General features: G+C 40.7%; 1 protein-coding gene across 19 annotated transcripts in view; it reads left to right on the forward strand.

The window, feature by feature from the left end:
- RBFOX2 (RNA binding fox-1 homolog 2) overlaps positions 1-16,446 on the forward strand; it is a 271,821-nt gene that overhangs the window by 84,654 nt on the left and 170,721 nt on the right. For all 19 annotated transcript variants that reach the window (XM_032346429.1, XM_032346428.1, XM_032346416.1 and 16 more), the window contains exon 2: positions 3,133-3,183. In XM_032346429.1, the coding sequence (XP_032202320.1) occupies positions 3,133-3,183 (51 nt within the window). The remainder of the gene's footprint in view (positions 1-3,132; positions 3,184-16,446) is intronic.

A 16,446-nucleotide genomic window follows, 5' to 3' on the forward strand; every position in this document is an offset into this window, starting at 1 on the left:
TGAGGTCGAGCATCTTTTCATGTACTTACTGGCCACTTGTATGTCTTCTTTGGAGAACTTCCTGTGCTAATCCTTTCCTCATTTCAAAATTAGGTGGTTGTTTTAAAGAGTTCTCTATGTCTAGGGTGCCTGGGTGGCTCAGTGGGTTAAGCTTTTGCCTTCGGCTCAGGTTGTGATTTCAGGGTCCTGGGATCGAGCCTACTTTCCCCCTCTGCCCACTTCTCTGCCTACTTGTGATCTCTCTGTCAAATAAATAAATAAAATCTTAAAAAAGAAAAAAGAGTTCTTTTTTTTTTTTTAAAAGATTTTTATTTATTTATTTGATAGAGATCACAAGTAGGCAGAGAGGCAGGCAGAGAGAGAGGGGGAAGCAGGTTCCCTGCTGAGCAGAGAGCCCGATGTGGGGCTCGATCCCAGGACCCTGAGATGAAGGCAGAGGCTTAAACCACTGAGCCACCCAGGCGCCCCGAAAAAAGAGTTCTTTATATCTATTTTGAATACAGATGACTCGCAGTATTTTCTCCCATTCTGGGAGTTGTCTTTTCATTTATTGATGGAGTCCCCCCTCACTCTACTGAAATATAATTGACCTGTAACATTGTATAAGTTCAAGGTGTATAAAGTTTTGATTTGGTGCCTTTATATATTGGGAAGTGATTACCAACACAGGGTTAGTTAACACCTGCCTCATGTCACATTATTACCATATATTTGTTATGGTGAGAACGTTTAAGATCTACATTCTTAGGACCTTTCAGGTATATAAAACAGTATTATTAACTATAATCACTATGCCAGACATTAGATACCCAGAATTGATAGTATCCTTCGAGTTCCAGAAGTTTTAAATTTTTTTAAATTAACATATAATGTATTATTTGCCCCAGGGGTACAGGTCTGTGAATCCTCAGGCTTACACATTTCACAGCACTCACCACAGCACATACCCTCCCCAGCGTCCATAATAGAGCCACCCTGTCCCTCCTCCCCACCCCACCCCCCACTAACTCAAAAAGTTCAGAAGTTTTTAATTTTATTAAAGTCTGATTTATCTGTTGTTTACTTTGTCACTTGGATTTTTGGTCTCATACTGAAGAAGCTATTGCCTAACCAAAAGTCATGAAGATTTGCTTCTCTGTTTTCTTCTAAGAGTTTTGTGGTTTTAGATCTGTGATCCGTTTTAATTTTCTATATGGTGTAAGATAGGATTCCAACTTCATTTTTTAGTCTGTTGATATCCATTTGTCCCAACACCATTTGTTGAAAAAGATTGTTCTTTTCCCCATTGATTTTCTTGGCACCCTTTCCAAACTCATAATTTTATCATAATTTTAGGGGTTTATTTCTGGACTCTCAGTTGTAGCCCATTGGTCTCTATGGCTAGCCATAGGCCAGTATTACACTATCTTGATTACTTTAGCTTTGTAGGAAACTTTGAAATCAGGAAGCATGAGTTCAGCTTTACTCTTCTTTCTCGGGATTGTTTGGCACCTGTGATTTTTTTAAGGCTGTTATCTTTGGTGTGTTCTCTCTTGGGAGACTTAATTTATAAATGTCCAAAATAGCGACTTAGGAATCAAAAAGAAGAAGTTGGATTTTGTGTGATTGAATCAGTGATAAATGCCAAAATAACTTCAGCTTATTGACCTCCAGTTACTTCTTTATCCATCGTTTTGGGTGCCCACCGTGTGTTAGATACTGTGCTATTTTGCAGGGAAACCGGGATGAACACACACGGCGTCTCTGTAGCAAGCTTATGTTGGCTCCTGGTTTCGTATTTTTGAATGCAGTGTGGATGTTTGATAGATCAAAGGATATAATCAAAGCAGATCTATCATTGGTTGCAGCTCTTGCCATAATTGAAAGTCCTATCAGTGCAAATTCTTACCTTGTAATTTTACTAGTCGGAATGAAAGTATAAATGGATGGCAGAAGAGAATGAGTATTTTCCAGGTAGCTGTGTTGCGCACGTTGAAAAAATTACAAAGGCACCGTATGTTCTCATTTACACTTGGGTGTGCACATAAATCTCCCATTTAAAAGTTCACTTGGAGGCAAGGGCCTTGTGATATTTATCTTTCTTACTGATGACTGACATCTAACAGTACTTTAAAAATATTAGCTGTTCAGGGAGACTGGGTCCAACTCTTGATTTTGGCTCAGGTCATGATCTCAGGGTTGGGAGGTCAAGCCTTGCATCGGGCTCCACGTTGGGCATGGAGCCTGCTTACGGTTCTCTCTGTCCTTCTGCCCCTCTTACCCCCTTTCTTTCTAAAAAAAAATTTAGGTGCTCACTATTTGTTGACTGAATAATTGCATGGGTCAAGCCATGAATGAGTGCTCCTATCTTATGACCTTATACTAAATTAGGGTTTGCATAGCTTTTATTGGTATCATTCTTGCCCTCAAGGTTCTTGATTTAGGGGTAAATGTGAAGATGAGATGCTCAATATGATACAGCTTTACAAAAATAAGATTTATTGCGTCATAAATAATATGAAAAGGAAATTGTACAGATAGCCTAAATACATTTTAATATATACATGTTAGGAGTCACTTGGATCTACAAGGTGATACAGAATGGTAGAGTAAGTCCTGAGCTGAGATGGGATTTCACGTAGGGCTCAAAGAACTGAAGGAACACATATTGAGAGAGGGGAGTGGCAAAAACTTCCAGGCCAAGAGGTAGTTCTCAGAATGGGTGGCACTGTTCAGCCAGGAGACTTCTGGGAAAATATGGATATTTTTGGTTGTCCTAGTATTCAGGATTGCTATTGGCTTTTAGTGGTTAAAGGCCAGGGAGGCTAAAGTCCCATAGTGTGGAGTTGGGAGTTGATTTGCTCCAAATCACAGTGACTTCCTATTTGCAATATTCTTAAAGGAAACAGATTTAGCTGTATAAGGAGGAAAATAGTGTTTATGAGTTGTGTTTTGAAGCAAATACTATTTGTTTGGTTTGGTTTTTGCCATTATAGAGGCTGAACTGAGAGAGGTGTGTAGTTGGAGTGGAGTATAGCAATGGAACATCTTAGGAACTGTTGCAGGGGTTTATATTTGATCAATTTGGATGATTTTGGTGATTCTTAACATTTTCTTTTGTCTTATAGTTTGATTTTCTTTTCTTTTTCTTAGAACGAGCCTCTGACCCCAGGTTATCATGGATTCCCAGCACGGGACAGCCAGGTTGGTATCTGCTGTTACAACTCAGATGAGATGGGGTGTGTGTGTGTGTGTGTGTGTGTGTTTTCATACTAAGGATGATGTGGTAGAGAGCATTTCCTGAAATAATTTTGGAGAGTGACACGGTTAGTTTCAGCAATGAATTTACATTTAGAGATACTAATAAATATATTTTTTTAATCCTAAAAGAATTATAATCATGTTACTGAAACTGTGGGTACTACAGGGGAAAAAAAATCACTGAGGCACAGCCATAATTGCTTTTGTTTTTTCTTCTCCAGGCTCTGATAATTTTTTAACCTGGTTTTCTTGATGTCTCCTAATTCTAAGTGCTGGGCTTGTCTCTTAATTCTCTGCCACTTAGCCCCTGCCCGCACAGATTTTTTTTGAGTCCTTGCAATAATCTGCAGCAAGAAAATTCCATTCTCCTTCCTGGGGGAATTCAGCCTTATGGTTTTAATCAGGGAAGACTTGCTTGAGAGAGGGAAGTTTCTGCTATCTTTCTTTCTTAGTTAGGGAGGATGATTGGAAAAAAGCCCAGGCCCTACTGTGGGTAGAGCAGTAATGCTTCCTGTGAGACATCCTCTGGATGCTTTAGGTGAGTGTATAAAATGCCTCCCCTAGCCTTCCACTGTCTGGAAACCTTGAGCAGATGAGGCTGAAGCCGCATTAGGCTAGAAGAACAGGTAAAGCTGCTTCGGAGGAATGATGCGGTTTAAGATACCTACCCTCTGAAATTTGCCTCCTTGATGTCTGGGCATACAGATATTTTTCGGGAGATTTGAAAGGATAGCTCCTAGCACTATCTTTGAATGCCTGCCCAACTTCCCTATAGGGTTGTCCAAAAATCCCCTCACTGTTAGGCTTGTCCAAAGGACATGTGTCATCAGAGCGCTAAACCAAAGTGTTGTGACATGGTTGGATCTCATCAGAGCCCCTGATGCTGATCTTAACAACTAGGACGACCCATCATCGCAGTCCTCTGAGTACTTGCCCAGTTCTTGCACTTTTGGTGCTGGGTTGGTATCAGACTGGCCCCAGGTAGGGTATGGAGAAAAAGGGGGAAGGAGAGTGGTGTTGATCCCCATGCTCATCTCCCAGTGGGATCATCACCATAGCAACTGAAGTTTGTCCCTATGGAAGTTTTGTTGAAATATAATAGTCATTTACTACAGATCTAAACAAAATATAGATGATCCTTCCTTCGTTCCTTCCTTCCTTCCTTCCTGGTTTGGGTCTGCTCTAGAGCTTTTGTAAACTGTGGAATTTATGCCCTTTGATAGTAGTTCTGTACCATGACCGTATATCAGGAAAAGTACTACGGCCTAGAGCTCAGCCCGCAGATGTTCTGATTCAGTAGGTCTAAAATCGGGTTTAGTCATTCACATATTTAGAACCCTCTACAGCTGATTCTGTTTTGCAGCCGGAGTCAAAAAGTAGTGCTATGGGCCATGTTAAAAGGAGTGGCATTTTCTGTTTCATCCTGTACTTTTCACCTAGGACCCTTAAATTAGAAAGGATCATGATCAGTCTCCCGTCTTGCATACCAGTGCGTATGTTTACTTCCTTATAAAATGTTACTTATGTTGGATGTAGGCTTATTTTAGATATGGGAAGATAAAAGTAATTGACAAAGCATGGGGATAGATGTGCTGAGTTTAAAGGATCCGAAAGGTACTGTGTAATGCTCTCTTCTTCCTGTGGGGATTGCAGATCAATGAGAAACTAAGCAAAAAGAGTTAAGAGGAATTTGTTAAAGCCCAGTGGCTTGGAACTGCTTTATTTTTCCTTTCTCTTGTGGTAGGGACCCACTTCTGTCACCTGCACCCTCGTTACTCAGACTCTGCTGTAGGTCTAGGCAGACCCTTTTGCCACAGTTTAAAGCTGTTCATTTACTTTGAGGCACATTCTGATGGTGACAGGTTTATATTAGTTTATTTTCTTGGGCTTTATTTTGTTCTCTGGCTGGATCTCTGAATTAGAGATCTTAGAGCAGTGCAAACAGGCAAATATTGAATAGCTGCTTGTTGTATTTGATGAATACGGAATCCAAATGAGCACTGCTAATTAATGCCTCTAACCTTGTGAACTCTCACTTTGTGCACGCAGGTTTGGGAGGCATTTATCAGTGGGCAACACTGGTCACCGAGCAGCCTGAGCTGGGCAGAAACTGAACTTGAGATCTTTACATCTCCCCAGAGTGGTTTGGCTCAGCAAATCCAGGAGCTGGGGGAGGGGTGAGGTGAAGGTGAATTTTAATTGTGTCTTTATTTGCCCTCCTCATTCTTTTGCCATTCCTTTCTAAACAGATGGGAACCATCCCGAGACACGATTTTTATCAGCATCTTCTTGTGATTTTAAAAGAGGCAGAGTTAAAATCCTGGTCCTCCTAGAGCACCGTCATCTGTGCTTTCCCAACTCATCCATACAGTCACCTCTGGAGGTAGATAAAGCAAACACTTCCTTTGGAGAGAGCAGGGAACTGAGGCACACAGAGATACAAGTGGCTTATGCAAGGCAGCCTACCCGATCGTAGCTGTGTAAGGACTGAAATTTGTCTTCGGTTTTGTTGAGAGCCCTTTCCCCTGTCCTGGGGATTGTTCCCTCGCACAAGGAAAATGTGGTCCTGTGCGTGTGTGCCTGCTTGCCCCCATACTTCATTTATCGTTTGGCGGCTTCATAGGCCTCGGGAAGCTCAACCACAGATCTTGGAAGCCATGGCCCCTGGTTAAGGGTTATTGCCCCTGAGTTGCTGAGGACTAAGTAGACCGACATCTCACTGTTCAGTGACCTTTTTCCTGCTGTTATGTAAGCTCCTGCTGGCACATTTGAATCAGAAACTTTCGGAGCAAAGGAGGGGGAAAAAAACACCTGCCACCTTCTGGAGGTTTTGTTTTTTTTATGTGCGGTTGCCCCAGCCTTCTTGCCAGTCAGTTAGCCAGCTTTCTGAGATGACAGGCCATTGCATTCGTAAGGCACTCCAAGCGCTTCACGGTGCTTGCTCATGGGCTCTCTCTGTGGCCGTGCAGGAGACGGACATCGTCCAGATGACATAAGTGAAAACCAGCTGGAAGGCTGAGGGTCAGGTTGATAACAATATAGGGTTTAGATTCCCAGCTGATTGTTTCTCTGTGGTTTATGCATATGTGCAGGTGCTTATTTTAGTGTTAAGGCTGGAATATTTTGTGGGTTTGTAACATTTTTAAATGAGAGAATGTCTGAGTATTAGCTCCAGAGTTTTTAGATAGGAGGGACTTAGGCGTAGCAATCTGGTGAGAAGGGGACTTAGTTCTGCAGAGCAGGCTTACTGTTTTTGCTAACATTGTTTGTTTATTTAGGATGGCTTTCAGGGACTTTTAGAAGTACAGTGGGAGTCCTGAGGCCATCCCCTTGCCACCTCTTGATGCTGTAACTTTATGTTTACCACATTAGGGTGGCCATACTGTTCCTCATTCTAGTTGGGGCGACTTTGAGAGTGAAAAGCAATGCTCATGTTGAAACAGTCCCAGGCAAACCGAGATGGGTGGGGTGTGTGGTCATCTTAGCCATAAGGCCAGAACTCTAGCACATGTCCCCTTGACTGTTGTGATCAGGAATTGGGATTGTGGCACAGTGCATTACGTAACATTTAACCTGTGCGGGAATGAAACATTCCCATTCATGTTTGAGATGAGAGAGTACAGACTCTTGGTTGGGTTCAGGTGTTGAGTCAGGTGTAGAGCTGAGAGTAATAGTATGTTTTTAAAAAAAAAAAAAAAAAAACGACTAGGGGCGCCTGGGTGGCTCAGTGGGTTAAAGCCTCTGCCTTCGGCTCGGGTCATGATCCCAGGTCCTGGGATCGAGCCCCACATCAGGCTCTCTGCTCAGCAGGGAGCCTGCTTCCTCCTCTCTCTCTGCCTGCCTCTCCACCTGCTTGCGATCTCTGTCTGTCAAATAAATAAATAAATAAAATCTTTAAAAAAAAAAACAAACGACTAATGTTTATAAAGTACTTTACAGTGTGCTTCCATGGTTATTGAGTTTTGACCTTCACAATAGCTGTGCTAGGTAGGTGGGGCTTTATTATCTCTATCAATAAGAAAACAGACACAGAAGGGCGCTTGGGTGGCTCAGTCAGTTAAGCAGTTGACTTTTGATTTTAGTTCATGTCATGATCTCAGAGTCCTGGGATCAAGCCCCACATTGGGCTTCCCACTCAGCAGGGAGTCTGCTTGGAAATTCTCTCCCTTTTCCTCTGCCCCTCCCCCTACTTGTACACACACTCTCTCAAATAAATAAATAAATCTTAAAAAAAAATAGAACCAACACAGAGATTTTTATTTTTATTTATTTATATTTTATTATTATTTTTTAAAGATTGTATTTATTTATGACAGAGAGCTAGCAAGACAGGGAACATAAGCAGGAGGCGCTGGAGAGGAAGCCTGATATGAGGCTTGATCCCAGGATCATGACCTGAGCTGAAGGCAGATGCTTAACAACTAAGCCACCCAGGTCTCCCATCACAGAGATTTTTAAATGAATTTCCAATGTCACATAGAAGGGAGGTGGCAGAAATGGACTTGAACCCTGGATTTTCAGCCTCCAGTGTCTTGTATTTCCCATTTGTATTCTTCTGTCAATGTTCTCTAGTCCTTGGATGGGAATGTTTTCTTGCTAGTGTGACAAGATATTATGGAATCCTTGGGGAATGTGGCAACATGAACAGGTTTCGTGTGACCTGGATATCCCTTGAGTAACATGTCTGTCAAATTTTCTTCCTGTCTTGTTTGTTAAAACAGCTTATGGTCCACAGTTTACCTTTTTGTATTTTAAATATAAAGAAAAAATTAATGTCATGGTGTTAGGATTTTTATCTTATTTATAAAATGCTGGTCCATTGCTCCTTGAAATTTTTTTCCTTTTCCTAAAATTCTGTTGAAAAGCCACTCTGTTGACATGTTTAGGTGAAACACGGAAACAGAATGTCAAAGGAGATGTTCAGGTTGGCAGATACAACTTTGACTGTTAAGAGATTTTAATTGGGAGTGGCAGCCGTACTTTTAATTGAGAGGATAGATTAAAAACAACCTATGAGGGGTCCCTGGGTGGCTCAGTCGGTTAAATCGGTTAAATTAACTCAGGAGGTTAAGTGTCCGACTCTTGATTGCAGGTCTTGATCTCAGGGTCCTGAGTTCAAGCCTTTTGTTGGGCTCCATGCTGGGTCTGGAGCCTACTTTAAAAAAAAAAAAAAAAAAGTGACCTAAGGGATTTCTTTTTCAAAAGTATTTTCTTTCTTAAGGATTGAAAACAAAAATTTCCCTTTTTCTAACCAGCTCTTCCTTTTATCCCTGGTATGGGCTTTATTTTAGTCATCGTTTTTATAAATTAACTTTCAGGGCTTTCAGTTACTTTGATTGGGAGCCATGGACAACAGCAAATGCATTTTCTGTCCTACTCATTTTGTTTGGTGCCAAAGAAATGATGGCTCCTTTTCCTCCCTTGTTAGAATGGAGGACATGGTAAGAGAGGGTTCAAGTTCTAGCTCAGTGCTTTCAAGCTTAAAAAAGACAACACCGCCTAGTAAGCAATAGCTTTAACATCATGACCCAGTTTACACACACACACACCCACACACACGAGTATAATTACTCATGTAATTATAATTAATATAATTTATATTTTTATTTTATATTGTATTATATTATATTTATATATATAATATTATATTATATTTATATTGTATATTTTCTATTCCTTTCCATTCAGCAGTTGTTTGAGCAAAATTGGTTTTCTGGACCTACTAGTAGATGGCCTTCTATACTTTCGAAGAACAAAATTCTAGTAATTGTCCTTAAAAATGCAGCCTTAAAGAACTCCTTATCCTTTATCAGTTGCTTCCCTGTTCCCCATCCTTCCGCAGCCACTCATCTGCTTTCCATCTCTACGGATTTGCCACTTCTGGACTTTTCATATAAATGGAATCCCACAATATCTGGTCTTTTGTGACCGGTTTCTTTTCACTCAGCATGATCTTTTCAAGGTTCATCCATGTTGTAACAGGAATGAAGGTGGCTCCTGTTGGTTGAGTCCTGTCCCATCGTATGGTGCAGGGAGGACTGTACATGAGCCTTCTGCCTCCCTCTGGAGCTCCCTGCCGCCCTCCGACCTGCAGTTGGCATTGGGTGTTCTCGAACAAGCACGACCCCAGCTTCAGTGTGGAGTCACGGTCCCTTCTGCCTTCTGTGCACTGCTCTTCACCCAGCTGCTCACCTTCTCATTCAGGCCACAGCTGCACAATTTACTCCTCCAAGAAGCCTTTCCTGACTACACCATTCTCACTGTATTCAGATCCATAACCTGACCGTGCAGCTGCACTTTCTTTGCGTCTCACTGGCATCTGAAATTGTCCACTGCACGTACTTTATGGTGCATCTCTCCCACCAAAATACTCTGGGCAAGCTGTGACTTTGCTTACAGCAGAGCCTTGTTTGTAGGAGGAGATCAATAAATAGTTGTTGAAAGAATAAATGAAAATTATTTTGTTTAACGTCAAAGACTTTGAAAGGTTTGAGGCAGGGAAGTGATGTGATTTATTTTACATTTTTAAAAAGAACATTCTGGCTGCTGTGAGGAATTGAATTTTAGGACAACCAAAGAAAGAAAAAAAGGAAAAATAAGCAGTCTTAGAATGGTCTAGGCAACAAGCTTAATTATTTGCTGTGTTTAATATCAGTTCCAGCTAGGACTTAATTATCAAATGAGAAATTTTACCCACCCCTGCCATGGCTGAAAACTATTAAAATGACTGGTTCAGAAGTAAATTGTTTCATACCCCTTCTGTATCTCACAATCTATAATAATTTTCTTACTGGTCTCCCCTCCCCCTTTTTAAAGATTTTATTTATTTATTTGACAGAGATCACAAGTGGAGAGGCAGGCAGAAGGAGATAGAGGTGGAAGCAGGCTCCCTGCTGAGCAGAGAGCCTGATCCGGGGAGATCCTGGGACCCTGTGATCATGACCTGAGCTGAAAGCAGAGGCTTTAACCCACTGAGCCACCCAGGTGCCCCCTTACCAGTCCCCTTTTAATTAAAAATACTTCTGCTTTACTTTAAATTACATATAAAATCCCCCCTCCCCCGCTAGGTTGTATAGAACCCCATTCTCAGCCATGCAAAGTATCTTATAAAATGGTTGCTTTGCCCCAGTCTCTGGCACCAGGTCACCCATCCGTGGTCAGGTCCTCTGCGGTGTTGCCTCACACCCTCTAGTGGATGAAGGGCTGGTAAATGCTGTGGCATCTGGTGTTTGAGCATTTTGCTCAAACCATGTAATTAGCTTCAGACTCACTCTTGCATTTTAGATCATTTCCTTCTACAAATAGTTAGTAAGCCTTTTCCTTTTGGAAAAGACCATTTCATTTCATCTGCTGCTGTCTGCCATGTGTCTGAATAACTTGCCTATTCTGCTATTTCTTGATTTACCAATTTTAGACACTATATTTTGGCTTCCTACTGTTGGAGATGAGATATTAACAGTTTTCTAGACACTGTCTCCTTTCTAATAAAGTCAGTTTAAAACAAACCATGTTTATTACTAAATTATGGTTATATAATATTTATATTATTATGACTAAGTATAGCTGAATCATATATTCACTTTCTTATATACTTTTCCATTTTCCCTGGAGTTATTAAATATATATATGGATATATATAGAAAATAATAAGTAGATAAACAAATAAATTTAGTAATCACTTAAAAGCACAATTGAGATGTAATTTCTGTACCATAAAAGTCATTCAATGTAGGTAAACTTATTCAGTGAGCTTATAAAATTTATAGAGTGGTGCCACCATCACCACAATTTGGTTTTAGAATATTTCCATAACACACCTCCCCACCCCACCCGCCCAGATTTTCTTGAATTTTTTTTCAATTCCCACTCTTACCCCAAGCAGAATCTGCTGATCTGTTTTCTGACTCTGTTTTTCCTGGATATTTTATGTAAATGGGATCATATGATATGTATGGAGTCTTTCGTGTGTGACGTCTGTCATTTAGCGTAATGTTTTTCAGGTTCATCCATGTTGTTGTACGCCTCGCTATGTCATTACTCTTTGTTGCTGAAGAGTGTTCTTTTCTATGGATGTATGCCATTTCGTTAATCCATTTACCAGTTGATAGATAATTTGGATCATTTTCAGTTTGGCCTTTATGAATAATGCTGTTATGAACATTTGCATTGAAGTCTTTGTGTGGGTATATCTTTTAATTTCTCTTGGGCAGATTTCTAGGAGTGGAATTGCTGGGTTTTATGGTAAGCTCGTGTGTCAGAAACTATCACACTATTTTCCAAAGTGGCTTGGTTTTTATCCTTTTTTATTAAACAGAGTATGTGTTGGTAGCTCATTTGGTTTTGGTTTGCATTTCTTTATACTGAAAGATGTAGAGTTGCCTTTTTGGGGGGGCTTATTAGCCATTTGTATGTTTTCTTTGTTGAGATATCTGTTTAAGTCTTTCACTTTGCCCACTTTTTACTTGGTTCGTTTGTCCTCTTATTGAATAATAAGAGTTCTTTATATATTCTGGGTACAAGTTCTTTGTCACATTTACAATTTGCAGATTTTTTTTTTCTCAGTTATGAGATTTTGCAAGACAAATCTGTCCCCTCTCCCTAATCAAACAAAACTATATTTTCATCCTTTTTTACTAAATTTGGATAACCTCTATGTAACTATCCTGGGAAAGAGACTAGAAACAGGCATTCGACTATCTTTGTTCAGTACTGGAGATGGCTCCCCCAAAAGACTGGTAGGTTTTTAGTGGTTTTGTGTTTGGCTGACACCATTAGTCGATGGCATGTTTAGGTAAGAAAGTTCTTCAGGCAGTGAAGAGCAGTTATGCTGATTTCTACTTGTCCTAAGAGATGTAATGTGGTAGAGGATCAGCCACAGTCATTGACTTTTCTTTATTTAACCAAGGCACTGTAGCTTCCGTAAGGCTATTTCATGGAAATTCCTCTGGACACAAACATACACACACCTGCACAAACCACACCCTGGCTTTGGATTTTAAAAATCAGTGTTGCCCTTGCTTGTATGACTTTGGGCAAGTACTTTCCTTCTCTGAGCCTCAGTTTCTTGATCTATAAAATAGAAATAGTATCTACTATGAAAGGTTGTTTTGCAATTAGAGGTAACATACATAAATTTCCCAGCATACGATAGGGTCATTAAGTCATTTTTCTCTTTAATTATATGGAAACGGGGCCTTAGGGAAGCTTTATAAGGAGATATTTAGTTTCTGTAGGCTTTGAATTTACCATGTGAGATGACTTAAATCTGTAGATTTGAAATTTCTAGCCCAGGAGCATCGCTTTACCATATTTCCAAAAATAATATGCTTGGGTGTGGGGAATGAAACCTGTACCAGTTTATTTACATAACTCATTATGGGTCTTGGCAGCATCAGTAGAAAGAGGGAGTGGAGTCAGTTTTGAGATTGTTAGGACTTGGACAGAGTCTGGCCAAACTGTGCCGTTCGAGGCTCTCTACAGCCATAGTGCTCCTTGTTAGTCCTTCCACGTGTTTCTTCTACTGTGCATGGCTCTTCAGAGCCCTTCAGATCTCGGTCCTGGATATTTATTTCTTCCTAGTGCCTTTTGCTTGAAATATTCCTCCTGTTCCCAGCGGAACCCTAAGTATCCTTCAGGAACCCCCGCCATAACTTAACCTGCTGTATGAGACCTTTGCTTACTGCCTCTACTCATTTGAACTCACTTAGCACTTCATATGCATAGCATTTCCATAAGTGATAGAGCCAGTGAGTTTGGTAGATTTATGAAGACCATGAGCAAAATCTAACTTCTGTAAGGCTCAGTGTTGTCATCGGTGAAAGTGAGGAGGACAGTACTTACTTTTGTAAGCATTACATTGGTAAAATTTCCATGTCAGAAGTGACTTAATAGCTGACGTGATATTTCACTGCTTCTACCTTCTGCTTTTCCTGTAGTCTAGAAAGTCTCCTCTCATCTCTGGGCCCAAGTTTTTTCTTCTTCCTTTAAGAAGTCTTTTGGCTCTAATGGGTTTGACTTTGTGGTTCTTGACAGTATCATGCTTCCTAATGAAAATAGTGGGGGTTTTTATCACTTAACTTCCTACCTCTGAATTCAGCGGGGCTGCTCTAGATCTGGGGATGGATGAGTAACTCAAACAGAAGCACAGAAAGGATGGCTGGCTTTCTTCTCATCCCTCTTCTGTATGTGGTTTCTTTGTCACATCCTGTCTTTTATTCCGTGGCTTGACTTCTTCCCCCAGCTTTGCCAGTTTTCACTCAGTTTGGATTTGCTGTGATTTTAGGCTGTCAGAGCAGTTTGTACTCGTCTCTTGACGCAAATCCTTACTATTTTGTAAATGGATGCATCATAACTTCACTGGTTGGCTTTCCAGTAGATTGGCCTAACCTTTATGGGCATTTGATTTGTGTTGTAATGAGAAGTTTAATATGGCCTTCGAAAAGATTTATCTGACTAAGGATTTTTAATCACTGGGACTACTTATATAGGAAAACTCTAGAATTTTCTTTATTTGCAGTTTTCAAAATCAGGTGATTCATCTCTTTAGACTTGTTCAGGGCGGCCACGTAGTTAGTAGACATAAGTGGCAGATAGCCATAAGCACACCTGGCTGCCATTTCGTGAGTTACTTTTAAGAAACATGATCGATCTCTTCAACGTTGTCCTTCAACAGACAGCCACTGGCAGGTGATTTAGAATGAAACCAGCTAGTTAAGTGTAAGATAAAGCAAAAGGCCTCATAGTTGGTGGCCAAAACGTGTTTCAGTTATAGATAAAATATTTTTATTTTCTTGATAGCATTAGTGTATGCCATTATACTGAGCTGATTTAGGGTTGATTTAGAAAGGCAGGGGGAATACAACAGATGATTTAAGGTCTTTGTGTTAGAAAACGTGGTGCCACCAGAAGATAATTTCAGTAAATTCAGTGTAATCGTACATTTAAACGAAGGCTCAGCTCTGATTTCACTGGAGTATCATTATTCTGCTTAGCTGTTTCATTGCTGAAAAGTCTTCAGTGGCTACTCTGGGACATCCGTGGTATGGCCCCAGTCTTTATCCTTCTGTGTCTTGTAAGGTTCTCTGTGTTCTAGCCACACTATAGGTTGGGGTGGTATAGTTTTGAAATCAGATAAGGGTTTTAATTCTAATTTCTTTTTTATGATCTTTTGCATGTTTAGATACTGGCCATCCTTACCATCATTTAAATCCCACTTCAGATGCTGTCTGTTTCAGGAAGTCTTTGCTGCTGAACTCCCAAGGCACAGAATTTCCACTTTATAATGGCACTTTATCACTGCATAGTATTTTATGTTGGCCCATACTGTTCTGTGAGAGCAAGGATCCTATCATACTTCTTGATATTCTTAAATACTTTGCTCAGAGTAAGTACTCAGTAAGAATTTGGTAAAGGGATCAATTAAAAAGTAAACTTATCTCTAGCCTTCTTGAAATACGGAGACTACTCTGTGGGGATTTCTTCCTGTGGAAGATTTAAAAAAAAAAAAAAAAACTTTGTTCAGGCTTTCATTGGGTTTTTTTGCTTTTGCCTTGCCAGAACTATATAAAAAATTAATACTTAAGAAGGTTGATATCTGATCTTCAGCAAGAGAGAGTGCCCTCACAAGTTTAATGGGTTTCGTCAAGTGGATATTAAATGTAAATCTGCCATTTTGTGGAGCCACACAAGGCTCTTAAACCACTCAATAAACATCATTATTGAATTAGTAGAACTTTTCAACAAGGGCCTGCCTGTGTATCTCCTATTATTAGGATCTTTCATTGTTCCTTAGAGTGTCTTTAGCCTGTGCTCTCAGAAGCTTTGGGGTATCATGTGGATCCTAGAATCATCTAAGCTAAAGGTGCTTCTAGCTCCTTAATTCTGTTATTTTGTCATTGGTGTAGGGAGCTCATGCACTCATTTTAATGGTTGTGTCTAAATTTTAGACTCGCAAGTAGGAGTCCCCAGAAAAAGAGAGCTAACCTGTGTTGAACACTGATTATGTGCCAAATCCTGTATCAAGCATTTAGCAAGTATTATTTTATTCCTCCCCTTTGCAGGTGAGGAAACCAAGGCTCAAAGAGATTTAAGTCCTTGCCCAAGACTGTGTAGCTAATAATTAGTGAAGTTGGGTTTTATTTTTAGTTTTAGTTTTTATAAGTTGGGGGAGAGGGAGAGAGGGAAACTTAAAGGCACCAGTTCGATCTCACAACCCTGAGATCATGACCTGAGCTGAAATCAAAGAGTCATATGCCTAACCGACTAAGCCGCCCAGGCACTCCTGAAGGTTTTTTGTTGTTGTTGTCATTTTATTTATTTATTTATTTGAGAGAGAGAGCACACGGGAGAGCACAAGCAGGGGGGAAAGGGAGAAGCAGGCTCCCCACTGAGCAGAGAGCCCAGTGTCGGGCTCCATGGGATCAGGACACAAACCAAAAGCAGACACCCAACTGACTGAGCCACCCAGGTGCCCCCTAAAATTTGAGTTTTAAATCTGAACGTTAGATTGGAACGTTGATGATACTTCTACCAAAAGAGCACGTCTTTTCCTTATTTACTTTTTTTTTTTTCAAGATTTTATTTATTTGACACAGAGAGAGACAATGAGAGCAAGAACCTAAGCAGGGGGCGGGGTGGGAGAGGAAAGCAGGCTTTCCACCGAGCAGGGAGCCCGGTGTGGGTCTCAGTCCTAGGACCTGGGGATCATGACTTGAGCCAAAGGCAGACACTTAATGACTGAGCCACCCAGGAGCCAGCCCCTCCTTACTTACTTTTAATTAAATATGTGTTCTGGGGTGCCTGGATGGCTCAGTGGGTTAAGTGTCTGCCTTCAGTACCTGGGATCCAGTCCTGCGTCAGGCTTCTTGCTCAGCGGGGAGTCTGCTTCTCCCTCTCCCTCTGTAATCTGTGGCCTTTCTTGCTTGCTCTCAAATAAATGAGTAAAATCTTTAAAAAAAAATGTTTGTGTGTGTTTTAAAGATTTTATTCATTTATTTGACAGACAGAGATCACAAGTAGGCAGAGAGGCAGGCAGAGAGAGAGAGGGGGAAGCAGGCTCCCTGCTGAGCAGAGAGTCCGATGTGAGGCTTGATTTCAGGACCCTGGGATCATGACCTGAGCCGAAGGCAGAGACTTTAACCCACTGAGCCACCCAGGCACCCCATATGTGTGTGTTTTTTTACATCTTACTTGCATGTTTGATTTTTC

Source organism: Mustela erminea, chromosome 6 (assembly GCF_009829155.1).
Source record: "Mustela erminea isolate mMusErm1 chromosome 6, mMusErm1.Pri, whole genome shotgun sequence".
Classification (NCBI taxonomy): domain Eukaryota; kingdom Metazoa; phylum Chordata; class Mammalia; order Carnivora; family Mustelidae; genus Mustela; species Mustela erminea.